Source organism: Antedon bifida, chromosome 2, assembly GCF_963402885.1.
Source record: "Antedon bifida chromosome 2, ecAntBifi1.1, whole genome shotgun sequence".
Lineage (NCBI taxonomy): Eukaryota > Metazoa > Echinodermata > Crinoidea > Comatulida > Antedonidae > Antedon > Antedon bifida.
The window spans coordinates 5,233,028-5,250,259 of NC_136227.1; the positions used below are offsets into that span (position 1 = coordinate 5,233,028).

The 17,232-nt window shown below is 35.5% G+C and overlaps 1 protein-coding gene and 1 long non-coding RNA gene across 2 annotated transcripts; one reads left to right on the plus strand and one right to left on the minus strand.

Moving 5' to 3' along the window:
• Positions 1-244: 244 nt before the first annotated feature.
• LOC144834900 (uncharacterized) lies at positions 245-3,087 on the minus strand. The gene is made up of 2 exons (XM_078689880.1): positions 2,919-3,087; positions 245-1,926 (listed from the first exon to the last, which is right to left on the minus strand). The coding sequence occupies exon 2, from the start codon at positions 1,908-1,910 to the stop codon at positions 1,314-1,316; it is 597 nt and encodes a 198-aa protein (XP_078546006.1). The 5' UTR covers positions 1,911-1,926; positions 2,919-3,087; the 3' UTR covers positions 245-1,313.
• A 1,877-nt stretch (positions 3,088-4,964) lies between these two features.
• On the plus strand, positions 4,965-6,949 carry LOC144836312 (uncharacterized). The gene is made up of 3 exons (XR_013611171.1): positions 4,965-5,028; positions 5,838-6,044; positions 6,581-6,949. It is a non-coding gene; the product is annotated as an uncharacterized LOC144836312 (long non-coding RNA).
• The last annotated feature ends 10,283 nt before the right edge of the window (positions 6,950-17,232 follow it).

Below are 17,232 nucleotides of genomic sequence, written 5' to 3' on the forward strand. Positions count from 1 at the left end.
TTTAAAACTAATTATAGGCCTACAGCTAGCAGTTACCGTACTAGACCCCTTTTGCCGACAGTTTTAGTTTAAAATCGTATCTTACGTTTTTATTGAAATCAGAAAACAGACAAGAAATAATATAGTTCACTTTTTCGTTTATATACATAAAAAAAAATAACAAAGTAAAATACAAATTAAACGAGATAACATAACCTAAATGTGTATGTCACACACACAAAAAAATGAAACTTAACCAAACAAAAAATAATATAAAAGAAAAAATAACATAACAAAATTATTAAAGAAAAAAAAGACAAAAACAAAATATTGATATCATTGAAAATATCAAATAATATAATATAGCTTATCAAAACGATAAAGAAATATGTATTTACGTACCTACAAAATGATGAATATTTACATTATAACATAAAGCTCTGTCTACATTATCAAAAAAGTGTGATGTGCCCAAATATGGTAGTGATATGACATCATCATGTCCATCTATGGGCACATCACATGTTTTGTCACATACAGTTTGATAGTGTAGACAGAGCTTTAATGAGGCAACTTTGTATTAAATATATTATTAAGATTAATTCCCTACTATTATGTTACACTTTGTTTAAATCAATATAGGCCTAGTTAGTCCATTTGGTATATTTTCTTCCCACGGGCACATAGAGTGAAAAAATCGATGTTAACAATGAAAATATAGGGATGCATTGTATGTACTTGTAATGATCATCAGTGTTTTATCTTCAAATATTGTTTGGGGTAAGGGGTAACATTTATCCTAATAACCCAAGAATCAAACATTGTGTAGCATACATTTTTTTAAATCTTATGGAATTTAAAAAAAATTAATCCGACGATTATTAAGGTCAGTAGAGGTCAAAAGGTCATTGACCTTTTGCAAAAATGCAAATTTTTGCCGAAATATAGATAAATTTCAACATCGTATCTACAATTTTCAATAATTTTTATCTTAATTGTGTTTTACTTGTGCTTACTGACATATTGAATAACAAAATATATGTTAACAAGATACAAATTGCAGTTCATTATATAGAAATTGTCATTTTTTATTCTTAGTCGATTTTTTCACTCTATATGCCCGTGGGAAGAAAATGATACCAAAGAAGTTTAACTGTGTCGGGGGTGCACGGTAGCCCCCTCCAGTCCATGGACTAAATGTAGTTAAAAAATACTATATTAATACTTTATTTGTTTTTATTATCTTATAATAGTGTTGACTATAAATATTTTGTTTATTATTACTTTGTTGAAATTTTAGTTAACTAGTGTTTGTTGTTTTGTTATTAATTAGGCTAAATTGGAAGGTTGGAGTTATCGTCCAAATCCTCTTCCGTCGTGTCGTTTGAAACAGCAGGTTTTCTTCTTCTTTTCTCATCTTTCTCTCTTTGTTTCACTATTAGGACTTCTTTTTTCCATTTTTCTTGACTTTTATCTGGATTAGAACACGTGGCGATTACTTTAGCTCCAAGTAAAGATAACACGATAAAACCGGCAACAGCCATAGCGATGATAGCCTTCGTGTTCCAGGTATCATAAACGGTTGAAACTCGTAACGTATCCGAGCCAATTTCTGCATTATCTGAGTCGTACGTAGTTAACGTAAACGTATATGCTTTTGCTTGTTCTAAACTCGTGAACATAAAATTATTTAACGTCAGGTCTGTAATGTTCACCGTTTGTACGCGCGCGTTGGATGAGTCATCCACTGTTATTATGTAATAATCTGCTGTTGTGTTGTCGGATGCTACGGTCCATGAGATCGCCAGTGACGTAGTTGTTTTGCTCAACAAGGTAAGGTCTGATGCGTAAGTTGCCCCAAATGCGCTTCTTGGCGTCAGAAGTAATATAAACACTACTGCGCATGAGCATGTTGTAACGTGCGTCTTCATTATCTGTTCAATAGACCTATTTGAAAGAAGTAAAGGAAATGTGTATTAATTTATTTTTAATCTTACAAATCTATATTTCTTATCTTTAAAAATACAGATTGATAAATATTGGGCCTACTCATCGGCGCCACGAAGGCAGCGTATTACACGCGCGCGTCCAAATACTGATGAAACTCGTACGCGCGCGTCCGCTTACTGTAGTGGTGCTCGCCGACAATTACGTAACTGCAATTATTTACAATATACTAAAATACGGTATTAAATGTGGGGACTATTATAACCATCGACGGCACTGAAAAAAAATTTTACGGGCGCGTTCAAATGCTGTTGAAAATTGTAGGCGCACCGCGAGTCAGAATTTGCTTACGACGCTCAATTACGCAATAATAATATAAATGAATATCATTGGTGTTGTAATACTAATTATTGATAAACTGACAAATCAGCATTTATGATTTTCACTAAATACAGTCGATCATTTTTTTTAGTCTAGCCTATAAATGTAAACCTACATCAATATTGGAAATGAATTGAATAGACAAATGAATGACAAATTCAATCACGCAATAATGGACGGTGTACCCGGTTGTATGTGTGATTTGATGTATTATCAATATTTTTGCATATTGACAAAAGGCCAAAAGCTAAGCTATATATACTTTTGCATTTGCATACCTATACAGTACATCATGTCATACTTAATAATATCAATACACTGAAATGTTTCCGCTATAAAAATACACCGTATCTCTCTCTTGATATTATTATTAAGTGTTCTTTAAAACAAAATAACGTTTTTCAAAACGTCATTTATCCTCAATTATAATCCCTGCTTTAATTCTCCACATAGAATTAGGCTATTATTAGTAAGGCTTCGTTGGTACTGTATCAATATAACGAATCTGAAATCCGTGTCCACACTTATACTATGAAGGAATTTATAAATGTCATGCCGCTATTTAAGCAGCTGCATGGGGTAGTAATGTACTGTAAATCATACACCCTTACCTGTTTCTATAAGAAATTGAGTCCGACTGTACAAATTGTTTTTCTTTCTCAAATTATAAAAATTACTCTTTTAACTTCCTCAATGTAGGCCCAATGGTTGATTAGACGGCATTGAATTTATTTCAGAAGTCGAGGCCAATACCTGTGCACAAAAGAAAAAAGATTGAGCTAACGTAACGATCTGAGCGGTTAATCCTAACAATGGTGATCATTTGCGTAACAATATATTACCCTTGGCAACCGTGTATGCTCTGCATATACAGTACACACACAAAAAGTCTCTTTTTGTCGTGTCTTGGTTTGAGTGACTTGTTTATAGTATAGGGGATATAGCCAGGCCTTAGGCTAGGCCTACTTGTTACTACTGTACAATTAATAAATTAATTAAAATAAAATATTATCTAGGCCTATTATAAATATTTTTACTGATATGGAATCAAGCCTACAATACAGATAGGGTAGATGTACCAGACTTCGGCAATGTGCCAAACTTCGGCAGGTTGTATTTATATTAGTCATAATTAATTAAATAATTGATATTTTTTGTTTATCTTAACGTATAATATACTTTATTTATAGGTGGTAAATAAAAACCACCGATCGTTTACTAGACATCAGCGAAACATGTCTGCCAGTAGCCATAAAAACTGAAACCTGAAAACCGGAAGTGACATTTCAGCAAAATAGACCAATGAGCTAACACGTGACTGTTCCATTTAAAGTTCCAGGGCATGAAAAATTACACACGAGGGACACGTCTGGGATTGAAATAGGCTCCTACTGTAGTGTAGCAACATTCCAGAATATTCCATTTTCAAACCAATGAAAAAATATAGGGTTTATGAGGGGTGTTAAGATGTTTGGTTGATAATTAATGATATGTGCCAGACTTCGGCACCTAACGGAAATAACTAATTAAATTAAATTGTTTGCAATGTTGTTTATTAATTTTTTTTCAAAATATAATTGTTGGTAAAATAAAGTTAATATTGCTGTTTTTTGACTCATTTATTTCACATCTGGCCATGGCTAGGCCTAGCCTAGCTAGGCCTGCTATTTCATCGACGATCGATTGCGCAATCGCTCGCGCGTAATTCCAGGGCTTGCTTGGGCAGCGTATGCCGAGGATTGGCACACACATGCCGAGGTTTGGTACATAAATAAAAAACACATTTTTTATTATTGTTTGTTAATTATAAATATTTATTTGATAATTTACACTGTATTTACTACTTATATAAATACTAAAAACTCTACCAAAAAATATTTTGTGATGCTTTTAAAAAATACACGTAAATAACGAATTTCCCTGTAACCTGCCGAAGTCTGGTACATCTACCCTAGGCCTAGGCCTATGCATGTGACTGTTCAGCCACCTTTTTAGGAATAATAATAAAATAGGCCTAAATAAAAAACATTTTTAATATCAAAACCAGCCAGGCTAGCCTAGCCTAGCTAGGCATTAGGCTAGAGTTAGAGGTAATTAATAGTATAAGCCTAGGCCCTACGTAGCCTAGACTACAGTCTGTAGTGGTCTCTAGAGTCTATTAAGTAATATTTGAAATATTAAATGATTACTAGCCTAGGAGGCCTATTACCTAATTGCGTTCTAAACATCATCAACATTTTATTTTTCTTATAATTATTATTTTGTTTTAATTATCATCCAAAACTTACATATATTTTCAATGCACCGCTTAGGACATCCGGCCCACCCCCCCTCCCCGTTCAACCACTGGAACTGTATTGCAGTTTTTAAAAATCGACGAAAACGTATCACGTTCTTAATTACGCGCTCTGTGTGGTATAAGAACGTTCGCAAGTTACGCGCACGCACAAGTATGTGAGTCGAGTACGCACATACGTGAATTGTGAATTTGGGTCTCTCTCGGTGGATGGATCGGCCGGGCCGCGTATTTTTTTTTTCCAGGACGAACGTGGGCAATTTACATAAATGGGCGTGGCTTAACCTCCAAAATACTCTCGCGCATGCGCGTATTGTCTAAAAAAAGTTTTACTTTCTAGAGAGAGTATATGCAGAGAGATGGCGAGTTGTTTAGCTGGGAATGCTTGCCCTGATCTAAAACTCGATACATGTCCTCGATTGCAGGTAAATTTTATCTCATCTTGTTTGAATGATGCATTGTTTTTCATGGGAGCTTATTAAGTTATTTTTTGACCCAAAATGTTCAAAGAATTTCACAAAAAATGCAGTAGAATTGGTCTCACACAATCGATCGGTAGCCTAGTTCAGGTAGTGTGTGTAGGCTAGTGTTTGTTGTATACACAATAAATTACATGCGCGTGTACACTGTTACTTGTTGTACAACTACCTATATAGGCCTACTCTAGTTATACTCATACATATAGACGTTGAAATGTTGTGTAAATCTCATGGTATTAAAACAATCACCCCAGTGTGTCATTCGGGCTGCAGCGTGGTCTGTGGCTTACTGCAGGGATCAAAGGCAATGTGTGTAATGTAAAAAATGGTTCTGAAGCAGAAATAAACAAATGAGAACAGGGTACCATATGTATAATTACATGGTATATGTAGATCTGTCCATAACCTATGACATCTTTCCCAGCCCAGTAGAGCATAGCCCTACATATTAAAAGCAAGTCATTTGCTTTTAAAAAGGACAACGTTTGGCTTGATAATGGGTTAATTACTACAAGTACAACACTTAATTTCGTCATAAACACACCCCTTTTAATATTATTCTTTCTTTAGTTTTGGATTGCAACAACAGGGACAAACAAGTAAAATACATACATGTTTGTTTTCGTCATAAGATGTTGGTTGCTCTAGACCTCTTTTTGTTGAATGTTTTGAGGTCTGTCACATCACCAGCATACTGATTAAGGCCATTTTTATGCCATTAAAGCCATCTGATTATAAATTAATTTCTCTTACAGATAATACTTCCAGAATTGCAATCAGGTCACAAGTATAAAATTTGCCACTATGAAGAAAACGGAAATTCAATGCTATGTACCCTAAGGTTACCACTCACCTCTGCTGAAGAAACACTAAGGTGGCTTAAAGAGTTTGAAGGAACTTCTTACTCAACATGGAGGACAAACAAAACATATCCAAATAGCGGACAAAAAAATGTCTTCCGGGTATGTACAGAAATTTGTCTCGTATCGTGTGTGAAAGTTGTGACAGCTGTAAGGATATTATTTTAACTGTTGATAGTTGTCAGTATAAATTACTACTTGGGTTTTGTTTTTGTGTTTTTGGTTTTTTTTTATCTTTTGTGGTTAACCACCACCTTTATTCATTCAATGTTTGTAAACAACAATTACAGAATCTCTAAGAATTTTCTACATTTTTTCGCTATTTTCTTATTTTTATCCTCTTTAATATTAATAATAATTTTAATATTTTGACTTATACGTAGTACCCAATGTTTTCTTAATGTATTAATTTGTTTTGTCTAAAATATATGTTTACATTATTTTCTGCATATTTTTTTATGTTATCTATTACAAAATATATTGCATTAATAAAAAGTTGTTTACTTATGAAACGTTTGTTAACTTATTTATTATAATTTGTGTGTCTTTTAGTTTATATATATAGTTGTGTTGTGTTTCGTTAACAGGAATTTATCACTATCAGCTAATTTCCATAGTTTTGTTTTTGTTTTTATTAGAGGTTTTGAAGAATTATCATGAATTCGATAAAAGTTCACATTGCAGCAAGGAATTTTGTATGGTTTGATTTGGACAGGATAAAGATCTTTAATAAAATAGCTATGATAACAAGTTCTAAATCAGATGGGCACAAATGCTGTTTTGCAATATTGTACCAAATACTCATCATCTGAAGTCTGCAAACATTACTTTACGTAATAAATATTTTCTACATACAGTATCATCAGTTTGATAATTATTGTCCTGTTTTTAATGGATGGAACCTGCCACCTCCTGATTGACATGATGTATGTTTTTTTATAACAGGTTGACTTGCACTGTCACCATAACACCCATCCACGATCCTCAACAGCTGACCTGAAGAAAGGTTCCAAAAACACCAACTGCCCGAGCACAATGTTTGTCATAGTGAAGAGGACAGCTGACTGTCGTGGTCGAAACAGGTAAGCATGATTGTTTTTAAAGAAATTTAAAAGACATGACGGTATAGAAACAATACATTGACGCAAATTTAAAAAATGTAAATGTTAGGCCTATTAATTTGGCACTGGTTCTAATCCTCCTGAGAAAAAGCTACCATCTGCAAGAAAATTGTGTTAACCACTTCATTTCTTTGAGTTGAAATATGTTGTACCAATTCAAATGACAAGGATTTATGTGTGTCTTAATATCAACACACACAGTTTACTTTTGTTTAAATTGTTTTCCCAAGTTCCTGTACTGTCTGTCTCTGATGATTCATTAAAGCCAATGCATCAGTTACAGCTTAAATTTTTGTTTTAACTGTTCAGGTCTAAAGATAAACACATAGGGCAAGGTTATCCAACAATCATAACCTTGAAGTGGGATCACAACCATGAGGTGGCAAGTGCTGATGCCCTTCGAGAAAGGGATGTAAGTGATGATGCAACGGAGAAGCTTCTTGAGCTCTACAGATCAGGCCATTCACCATCATCTGCTCTGGATACCATCAAATATGATCTTCAAGAAGGCTGTAGGTGTAAGGTCAAGGCAAGGGGACTTCAAACATCTAGCAAAATTGGAGTGCAGCCCACATCTGTTGCTAGGCGTAAGATGCCACTGGGTGGGAGGAGGCGTTTGACTGTTGGAAGACCATCAAAGGCTGCATTCACCACCGAGCATGGCTATGCTGTTAAACGCAAAACCAACACACCAAATAGCATGCATGACCTTCCAAGGAAGAAGCGATCGGCAGCCCCGCACAACCTTTCATTTTGTGTTTTACAAAATGCATCACTCGGCAAAAGCCACACTTCAAAGTAAATTCTCATAGTACTGCTGTTTCACAGCCCATTTTCATAATGAACACGTTGAGATTATTTAGAGGGTTAGATTTAGTTGATACAGTAGTTGACACTTTTTAGAGTGTTAGGTTTTTGTTGATAGTTGACATTATTTAGAGGATTAGGTTCAGTTCATAGTTGAGGTTATTTAGAGGGTTAGGTTCAGTTCATAGCTGAGGTTATTTAGAGAGTTTGGTTTAGTTGATAGATGAGATTATTTAGAGGGTTAGGTTCAGTTCATAGTTGAGGTTATTTACAGGGTTAGGTACAAAGCCCTTAATAAAATGATATACCAAACCAAATACTCAAGCAAGAGATTATATTTCGTCATATATGATAATATATAAATACAAATAGCAGTACTGTATGTACTGTATACATTGAATTCTGTAATGAAACAAAAGATACATTAGAAAATAGTAATCGTAATATTTGTATTGTTTTATTTTAACATTTCTCTTTTTCTGGATTTATTAAATTATAACTGTATTTACAATTTCTTTTAAAACAGTTATAATAAAGGATGTGCAATTTGAATTTATGTGTATCTGGTTGAGTTAGTCTATTGCCATTATTAGTTAAGAATAACATAATGCCATTGAAACTACAAACATCACTTCATAAGGTATCATTAAATAGTCACCTATTTTTCCAATATTTTTTATTTTATACCCATAACACTTTGGCCAGGAACATTAATATTATTCTTGTAAACTGGTGGTTTACAAAACATCACCTAGTTGTAAGTACACATATTGATAAACATGAAGACATTGCAGACAGTGTGACTTTCTTAGATGTCATTAAAATAGGTAGTTATTATTGCTTTGGAACAACGAAAATGAGCATAACATCATGTACGATGACCACGATTATCTTAATACCAACAAATAATAATACCTAACCCTTAAAGATGTATTGTCCCCCAACAACATAAAAAAATGAAATGAATAAAATCAGCCTTTGAATAGCTCATTTTGCAGTTCTTAAATTATAGTTATTCACTTCTGTAGAAAAAAAAACCAGCAAAAATAATTATTTTACTTATACATTTTTGACATTCCAGTTCTCGGCAAAATATTTTTAATAAACCATACTGAAAACAATAACATTATTTATCAAAAACAATCAGGCTTTGCAAGGTATTCCGCATACTTAGATAATATTTTCATCCTAAACAGCACAATCCAAAAATATTTAAGTAAAACTTAAAAGAGGGATCGAGTATTCTGTTGTTTCGTTGATCTGAAACTTCCCTTTGACAGCATAAATCAAAATTGTTTATTAACAAAATTAAGATAAATAGGTTTAAGCAATAATACATTTCACGTAGCAACCACAACTGCTTTTCGAGCTATGTCAGAAATAGCTGCTATTATAGCAGTATTTAACCCTGGCCTTAGACTAAATACTAGCATCAGTAGCATGCTTTTCAAGTAACAGCTATAGTAGTGTTATGAGGTTTCTGACTTGTAATGAAGACTCTTACTCGCTTGACTGCACGTAACACATATTGTTTATTCAATAATACTTGATACTATATTACCAATAGGCCTAGCAGTAACACTTAACTCTCAGACCTGAGAGCATAACGACAGTCCCACTGTCTATTTTACCAATAATGGCACAACTAGCATTAACTAGCATGGTCATAGCACCAAATTAGTAAAAAAATCTGTATGTCTTAACGCAGAAAAAAGCAGATACAAACATTTGTTATTTTGTACGCGATTATTTAGATCCGTGAATGGCTTTCTGTCGCCTCACAACTATTTCAGTTCAAGTACGCATGCGCGAGAGTATTTTGGAGGTTAAGCCACGCCCATTTATGTAAATTGCCCACGTTCGTCCTGGAAAAAAAAAATACGCGGCCGGGCGAACGGCATTTAAATTGTTGTTGTGACACGTGGCTGCAAAAAAATCAAGCGTAAACAAACAAACCTACTTTTGAAACGTATATAAGTGCTTTGTAAGTTAACCATGGAGATTTTAAACTAACGTTCTTCGGAGATAAACAATAAACAAAAACACAATATAAAATAAAAAAAATGTGCAATTTATTTATAACGCATACAGTACTAATATAATATTTATACATTACAATACTGATACGTATTTACCCCCTTACGTAGGCCTAAAAATACTGTACTGCTTCCTGTTGACCTTGTTCTTGTGGGAATATTAGCACAAAAATGACTGAACCAAAACACTCTTTGATTAGTGGGCACCCTAAATACAATCTTCATCTTTCCTAAATAATAATATATATATATATATATATATATATACAAATATATATATATATATATATAAGTACGTTTTTATAAGTTTTAATTAATTAAGTTAGCTTTTGCTTATTTCTATTTTACATCTCAATGCCACCACTGTTATCCAAATCATAGATAGGCTTTGATACAATTTATTTCCTTTCAAAATGAAACAGATTGAATTTAAAACTATATATTATATAAACGCCGCAGGTGAGAGATATAGAAAGCTGAATAAAAAGTGCTTTAGTTAGGCTCTGTCTACACTATCAAACTTTATGTGAAAATGTGATATTCCCATATATGGAAATGATGATGTCATATCACTACCATATTCAAGCATATCACTACCATATTTAGGCACATCACACTTTTTTTGTCAAACTAGTTTGATAGTGTACACAGAGCTTAATGTGAATTTTAAAGTTTAGTTTCTGATTTGTATTTCTTCTTTCGTGAGAGAGCTGAATAAAAAGTGATTTAGTTAGTTTATAGTTTATACGAGGATGGCATCACTAACCTCTTCTGCAGCACCTGCCGTTGCTGTGGATGCAGAGGGAAGAAATCAGAATTGGTGGTTGGTGGGGTTGACATTAACCCCACCAACCACCAATATTGTTTTTTGCTCCTTTTTTTTTTAAAGACATCTACAGTATATTATATATCATATCTATATTTAAATAGCGCTACATTTTGGTTACTAACCCACTAACTATATCTGCTCCTAAACCTCACGACCAAAACCGCGCCGTTTGAGATGCTATCTCCGCCGGGGGTATAGAAAAAAAAATTCCGTGGAAGCAAGTTATTACATTTTCAATGTCCTGTATGTCTTGAACTTCGCACCGTACATCGAAAGTCCAGGTGGTATGCACACGTACATCTGAGAGGTAACAAACAGTTCTCCGACGGAAAATGGTCTGCACCTTGCAAATAAAGGCAAACAGGTTTACTATTTTAGGTCTCTTAGGCCATATTTGTATTTATAAATAAGTGTAATTTTTGAAGACCTGCAGGTCTATTTTTCAAAATGTTCCTAGCTCAGCACCCATAGAGCTGCTGGTTATGGATACTTATCAATTTCGTTTCATATTTCGAAGTATAATATTAGTACATTTTCCGGGGACCTAACAGCTCTATTTTCAAAATATCTTAGCTCAGTCCCCCCCAACAGTGGTATAGTGCTGGTTTGATCTGGAGACTTGTATATTTTGTTTCATGTTTCGAAGCCCAATTTCCGGGACCTACAGTAGCAACTATATTTTTCAAAATGTTCTTAGCTCCTGTAGACCTATAATTTTGTTTCATATTTCAATGTAAACTGCATTTTGCAGGGACCTAGAAGCTCTACTTTTCACAATTTTCTTAGCTCCGCCAAACCATCTATGGCGGGCTGGTCCTGTAGACTTATAATTTCGAATCATTTATCAATAGGGGCCTATTTTCCAGGGACCTAGCAGCTCTATTTTTCACAATTTTCTTCGTTCAGCCTCAACATGGTAGCGCCTGGAGACTTGTTTTCGTTTCGTATATCAATGTATAATTGAAATTTCCGGGGACCTAGCAGCTCTATTTTTCACAATTTTCCTACAAATAAGCCCAGCATTTACATTTCCGCATCCCCAGACAGCAATTAGCCTACGCCTCTGCGATTACAAATATACCTCTTGGTCCGTGGGTACGTTTACGTTCGCGTATATTTTCTATCAATCAATCGTTTCGATTTATATAGCGCCATTAGGGAGGTTTCGCAACCTACGAATACGATAACGAAAACGGATACGTCATACATTTGTGAAACTTTTGAGCTGATCCCCATTTCATATTCGTAAAGCGTATTCGTGTTGACGAATATCGCCAGTCATATTCGTAACTACAAAACGAGTATAGTTTTTGATCTATTTTGCACATTTTGCATTTGAATTAGGAATGATTCATGATTATAATATAATTATAGATTTATTGAAAGTAATTTACTAAAGTAATTTACTAAAATGCCAGGTCAATTTTGATAAATAGCAGTTTTTAAAGTCCTCACTCGCTTTGATGTTACTCTAGGCCTAGGCAGCCAAGCACCAAGCAACACGTACCTGCGCTTCGCTCAAATTTACCGCAGTCCTATTTTGGACGCGCCTCAATATTTCGTTGCCATGCGAAACAGATTTTTTTATGGCTTACGAAAACGAATACGTGTGCGTGACGTATCCGTTTTCGTTATCGTATTCGTAAGATTGCGAAACCTCTCTATTGTATGCTACACTTTACCCGATAAAATTGAATATAGGAATATTGAACTTCAATGGTCACTTCATTTTAAAAATTGAAAGATTGGATTTTTGCACCATCGCATCGGACCTAGTGCAATGTGTTTTGCACACAGTATTTTATTTATACCATGAAAAATGGAAACAGTCGGCTACCCTAAATCTGGATAAAACGGCATCAAATTACGCTAGAATGCGTTGCTTCCGGGGGCTTCGCCTTCTTCTGGACTCGGGGTCCTTCGCCTTCTGGCCCTTGACCGCTTCCCTGACCCCCAATCTAGTGATGCTCGCATAGCCCCCACGTCGGGGAATTCAGCACCCGCGTCGGGAAAAGCCCGGCGCAATCTCTGTCTCTCTGGCCCCCAATCTAGTGATGTTGCTCGCATAGGCCCCTCGTCGGGGAATTCAGCCCCCGCGTCGGGAAGAGCCTGGCGCAATCGCTGTCTCTGTGGCCCCAAATCTAGTGATGCTCGTATAGCCCCCTCGTCGGGGAATTCAGCTCCCTCGTCAGAGAATTCAGCCCCCTTGTCGGGAAGGTTCCACCGCTGCCTCCCTTTCTCCCAATCTAGTGATGCTCGCATAGCCCCCTCGTCGGGGAATTCAGCTCCCTCGTCGGAGTATTCAGACACCTCGTCGGAAAGATCTTGGCGCCACCGCTGCCTCCCTTTCTCCCAATCTAGTGATGCTCGCATAGCCCCCTCGTCGGGGAATTCATCCCCCTCGTCGGGAAGATTCTGACGCCACTGCAGCCTCTCTGGCCCCCAATCTAGTGATGCTCGCATAGTTCCCTCGTCGGGGAATTCAGCCTCCACGTCGGAGAATTCAGCCTCCTCGTTGGGGAATTCAGCCTCCACATCGGAGAATTTAGCCGCCTTGTTGGAGAATTCAGCCCCCTCGTTGGGGAATTCAGCCCCCTTGTTGGAGAATTCAGCCCCCTTGTCGGAGAATTCAGCCTCCGCGTCGGGAGGATCCTGGCGCCGCCGCTGTGATCTATTATGCGATGAAATGGTATATGTAATCAGATATTCTGGAAAAAAATGATCGTTATTAAATATTACAAAAATACTTGGATCAGCCAATTTATCAACACAAGAGTCATACATCCCCTTTGACTTATCTGCCGGGTCTTTAAACGGTGGCCGGCGCATCTCTTTTGTGCCAACTGTGTAGCTACCAAAAAGAACTCTTGCAACAAACATCCTCTTCCTACCAGCACTGTCTTTTTCAGCGTAATCATTGGAATACTTTGCTGACTTTGAGAAGTAAGCTCCTTGTCCATACTTATTACCAGTTCGTGTACCGCTCAATCGAAAGTCAAAATTATCACGACAGATATCTTCAACTTTATCCTGCCTTGTTCCATGAAACAGTCGAAGCTCTTCAATCTTTCTGTTAGAGTTTTTTATCATCATGCCTTTTTTCCTTGTGAGATAAAAAAATATCATTAATTTAATAGTTTTGACAAATTCGTAAAACTAAGGAAAATATTAGGAAAATCATCAGATCATAGGCAAACAAAATCATCTTAAATGTCTGTCATACACTATCAAACAAATTTCTCATTTCGACCCGAAACTCAACTGAAACATTAGTGTCTCAGAAAAAAAAACTTAAAATGAGATGAAGAGATGAACTGAGATATATTTTTAAAAATTATAAAGTAAATGTAGTGTCGACATCAAATGTACACCAGTAGAATTAAACTGTTGAAGTAAAAAGAAGTCCATATAATATTATAAATATTTACCATGCAAATGCTTCCCGGCATTTCTCATTTTCAACTCGTTCAAGTCGAATTATTGCTCCATCTGGAAGAGTGTGGTTAAATAGTGTGGATATTTCTTTGTATTCTTTTCTATTAGTCACTCTTACAAGTTCATGTGTTTTCGTTTTGATGGTTGTATCCCAAGTCCTTGGGAGAGTATAAGTGTGTAACCTATAAAGTATATAATATAACACTGTAAGAGCAGGAAAGAGTAAAATTACACGCTTCCCTGATATGAGCTTCCATGGCAAGAGTAAAATACTGAGCGACAGGTTGAAGTAAATGCTTTGTTATTGCACGCATCCATACGGATGGTTTTGGGTTGCGAATATTGGATAACATAACCACAATTTGTACTGGGAAGGTTTTAAACTACTAGAGTGGTTTGAGTTAAGGTACCCGTCATTGGTGGGTGTTTATAAATAATAACTGCGTATGATCTACACACGTTAATTATTATGAATACAATATGAAAAAATAATTAAGACAATTAGTTTTTTACCCAGGTTGTTCTTTTTCGTTACTAGGTTGTAACTGAACTTCCTTTGAATCTATTTCTTCAATCTTCATTTTTAAAACATTATGGATGAATTCCTCCTCGTCGGGGAATTCCTCTCCCTCGTCGAGGGGGGTGAATTCCTCCTCGTCGGGGAATTCACCCCTCTCGTCGAGGGGGGTGAATTCCTCCTCGTCGGGGAATTCCTCCCCCTCGTCGAGGGGGGTGAATTCCTCCTCGTCGGGGAATTCACCCCCCTCGTCGGGAAATTTACCCCCCTCGTCGAAGGGGATGACTTCCACCTCGTCGGGGAATTCACCCCCCTCGTCGAGGGGGATGGATTCCTCCTCGTCGGGGAATTCACCCCCCTCGTCGAGGGGGGTGTATTGTTGTATCCGATTACTTGCACCATATCGTGTTGATTGTTTAGCTGCAGTCATCACTGAAGACTTCATTAGTATATCTTGGACATTCTCCTGTTTCTGACATGGTGCAGGTTGTGTAATCCTTTCTTCTTTGGTACTAGGTAGTGGTTGAACTTGGTATGATTTCCGTTGTATCCAATTACTTGCAGGATATTGTGTTGATGGTTTAGCTGCAGCCATTAGTGAATAAGGCATATCTTGGACTGTAGAAACAAAGAAAATATAAAACAACATTGTTATATAATACTAAAACTGTTAATGCGATATTCGACGGAACCTATAGATATATATATAGACTACACATTATTTTAATTGAAAAATCACTTGGTTGAAAATATTCCTTATTATAACATGCCTATCAATTAAAATTGTTCATTCGATTGAAGCATTGAACATTTGTCTCACCTTCTTCTTCAAGCATACAAAGTGCTTGTTTGTATTTTTTTGGGTCAATTTCTGTTGTCCATTCCACTTGAAATGTCTCCTGATGCTCCTTTGACGCTATAAGTATCTCTGATAGCTTTGTAAGAAGCTCCCCCGTTTGATACAAATTCCATAGATTAGCCAGAGCAATGGGGTCCAGTACAGAAAAAGTAAATACTATACATTTGCGTTCCAGCTTGCTTAATTCACATCCATATCCTTGGCAGAAAGAAATAAGGAGATGTACTATCCTAAATAATATCTGCTCATCATCTTGTGTCATAGTGTTTAGTTCCCCTATGTATTTACAAAATGTTGGTGTGAAATTTGACAAACACTGTTTCCTTTTTTTAAGAAAATGTCGTAATGATTGCAGTTTTTTATAAATACGTCTTTCCACGGGCCTGTTTTCAATATTAAGAGTACTTTGTAATGATTGTAGATTTTCATTAATAGTGTTTTGTAAAGACTTCAGATTTTGAAAGATAGTTCCAAGTACAGATGGTGTATTATCAGGAAGACTAGGTGGTAAGGATTGTAGATTTTCATCAATATCTTTTATTAATGATGGCCTAATTTCAGATAGAGTATTTTGTAAAGATCGCAGAATTTCATCAATAATGCTTTGAAAACATTCCATTTTTTCATTAAGATTTCTTTGTGTAGATACAGCGGGAACACGGGTTCTCTTTGGAGCTAGATGGTCTTCATGGTCAGACTTACGTTTCATAGTAACGGATATTTGAACACCTGTAATGATATTTAAAATATTTTGATGATTAATAAGAACCAATTTCATACATGATTTACAATTGTTTGAAATTATATATAGAAAGTTTTAAATTATTTAAGTAATATTTTTAAAACTATGTAGACAGCAACAATGTTTCATTCAAATGACTTTCTATAATATAAGCATGTTCCAATATAAACTCATCACACTGTACCTTTAGTAAGAGCTGCTACAGCGCGAGGTAATCCAAGATCACCTAAGGTCTTAATAAATTCATCCATTTTTTCCTCCTGTTCTTCACAAATAATGTGTTTGTGCTGTAAATCCAAAAGGAGATTCCATCCATCTTGGTGATTCTTTGGAGGAGTATTGAACATAATGTCAATTTTTTTCACTTCTTCCGGTATTAGTTCATTTCCTAAATTCATAATTTTTTGTTGATGATGGCTGAATTTGGAAATAATGATTTTTTCTCTTACATTAGGAAAAGATGGAATGTGAACTCGAAGTTTTTTAATAATACCAAACTGTTTAGTGGCCTTTATTGTGTCACACAGAATCGTGAAATCACTTGAACTGAGATCTCCAGAATCAGATAAATGACTCAGCAAGTCCATCGTCGTTGAGGCATTGTATAAATCCGTTTCTGCAATTTTACCTTGGTACAACACTTTTAGTTTAGTTATATACGAACGTTCGTCATACCAAGTTGAAAAAGTTATTAAACCTTGTTTAAAAGATGAGTCAAGTCTTTCTATATAGCGAAAACAGATTAAATGTTATAAACGGTTTGATAATTAAGACAAATAATATATTTTTATAAATGATTTTAAAATAGAAGTACTAAATTGAAAAGAACATTTTACAATGACAAAATAAATATTTGTTTAAATATTTGAATAAGTTCACTAATATGTTATTTCTTTGAATGGATGTATGCTGAAATTCAGGATTTGTGAAATTTGAGGTCTTAA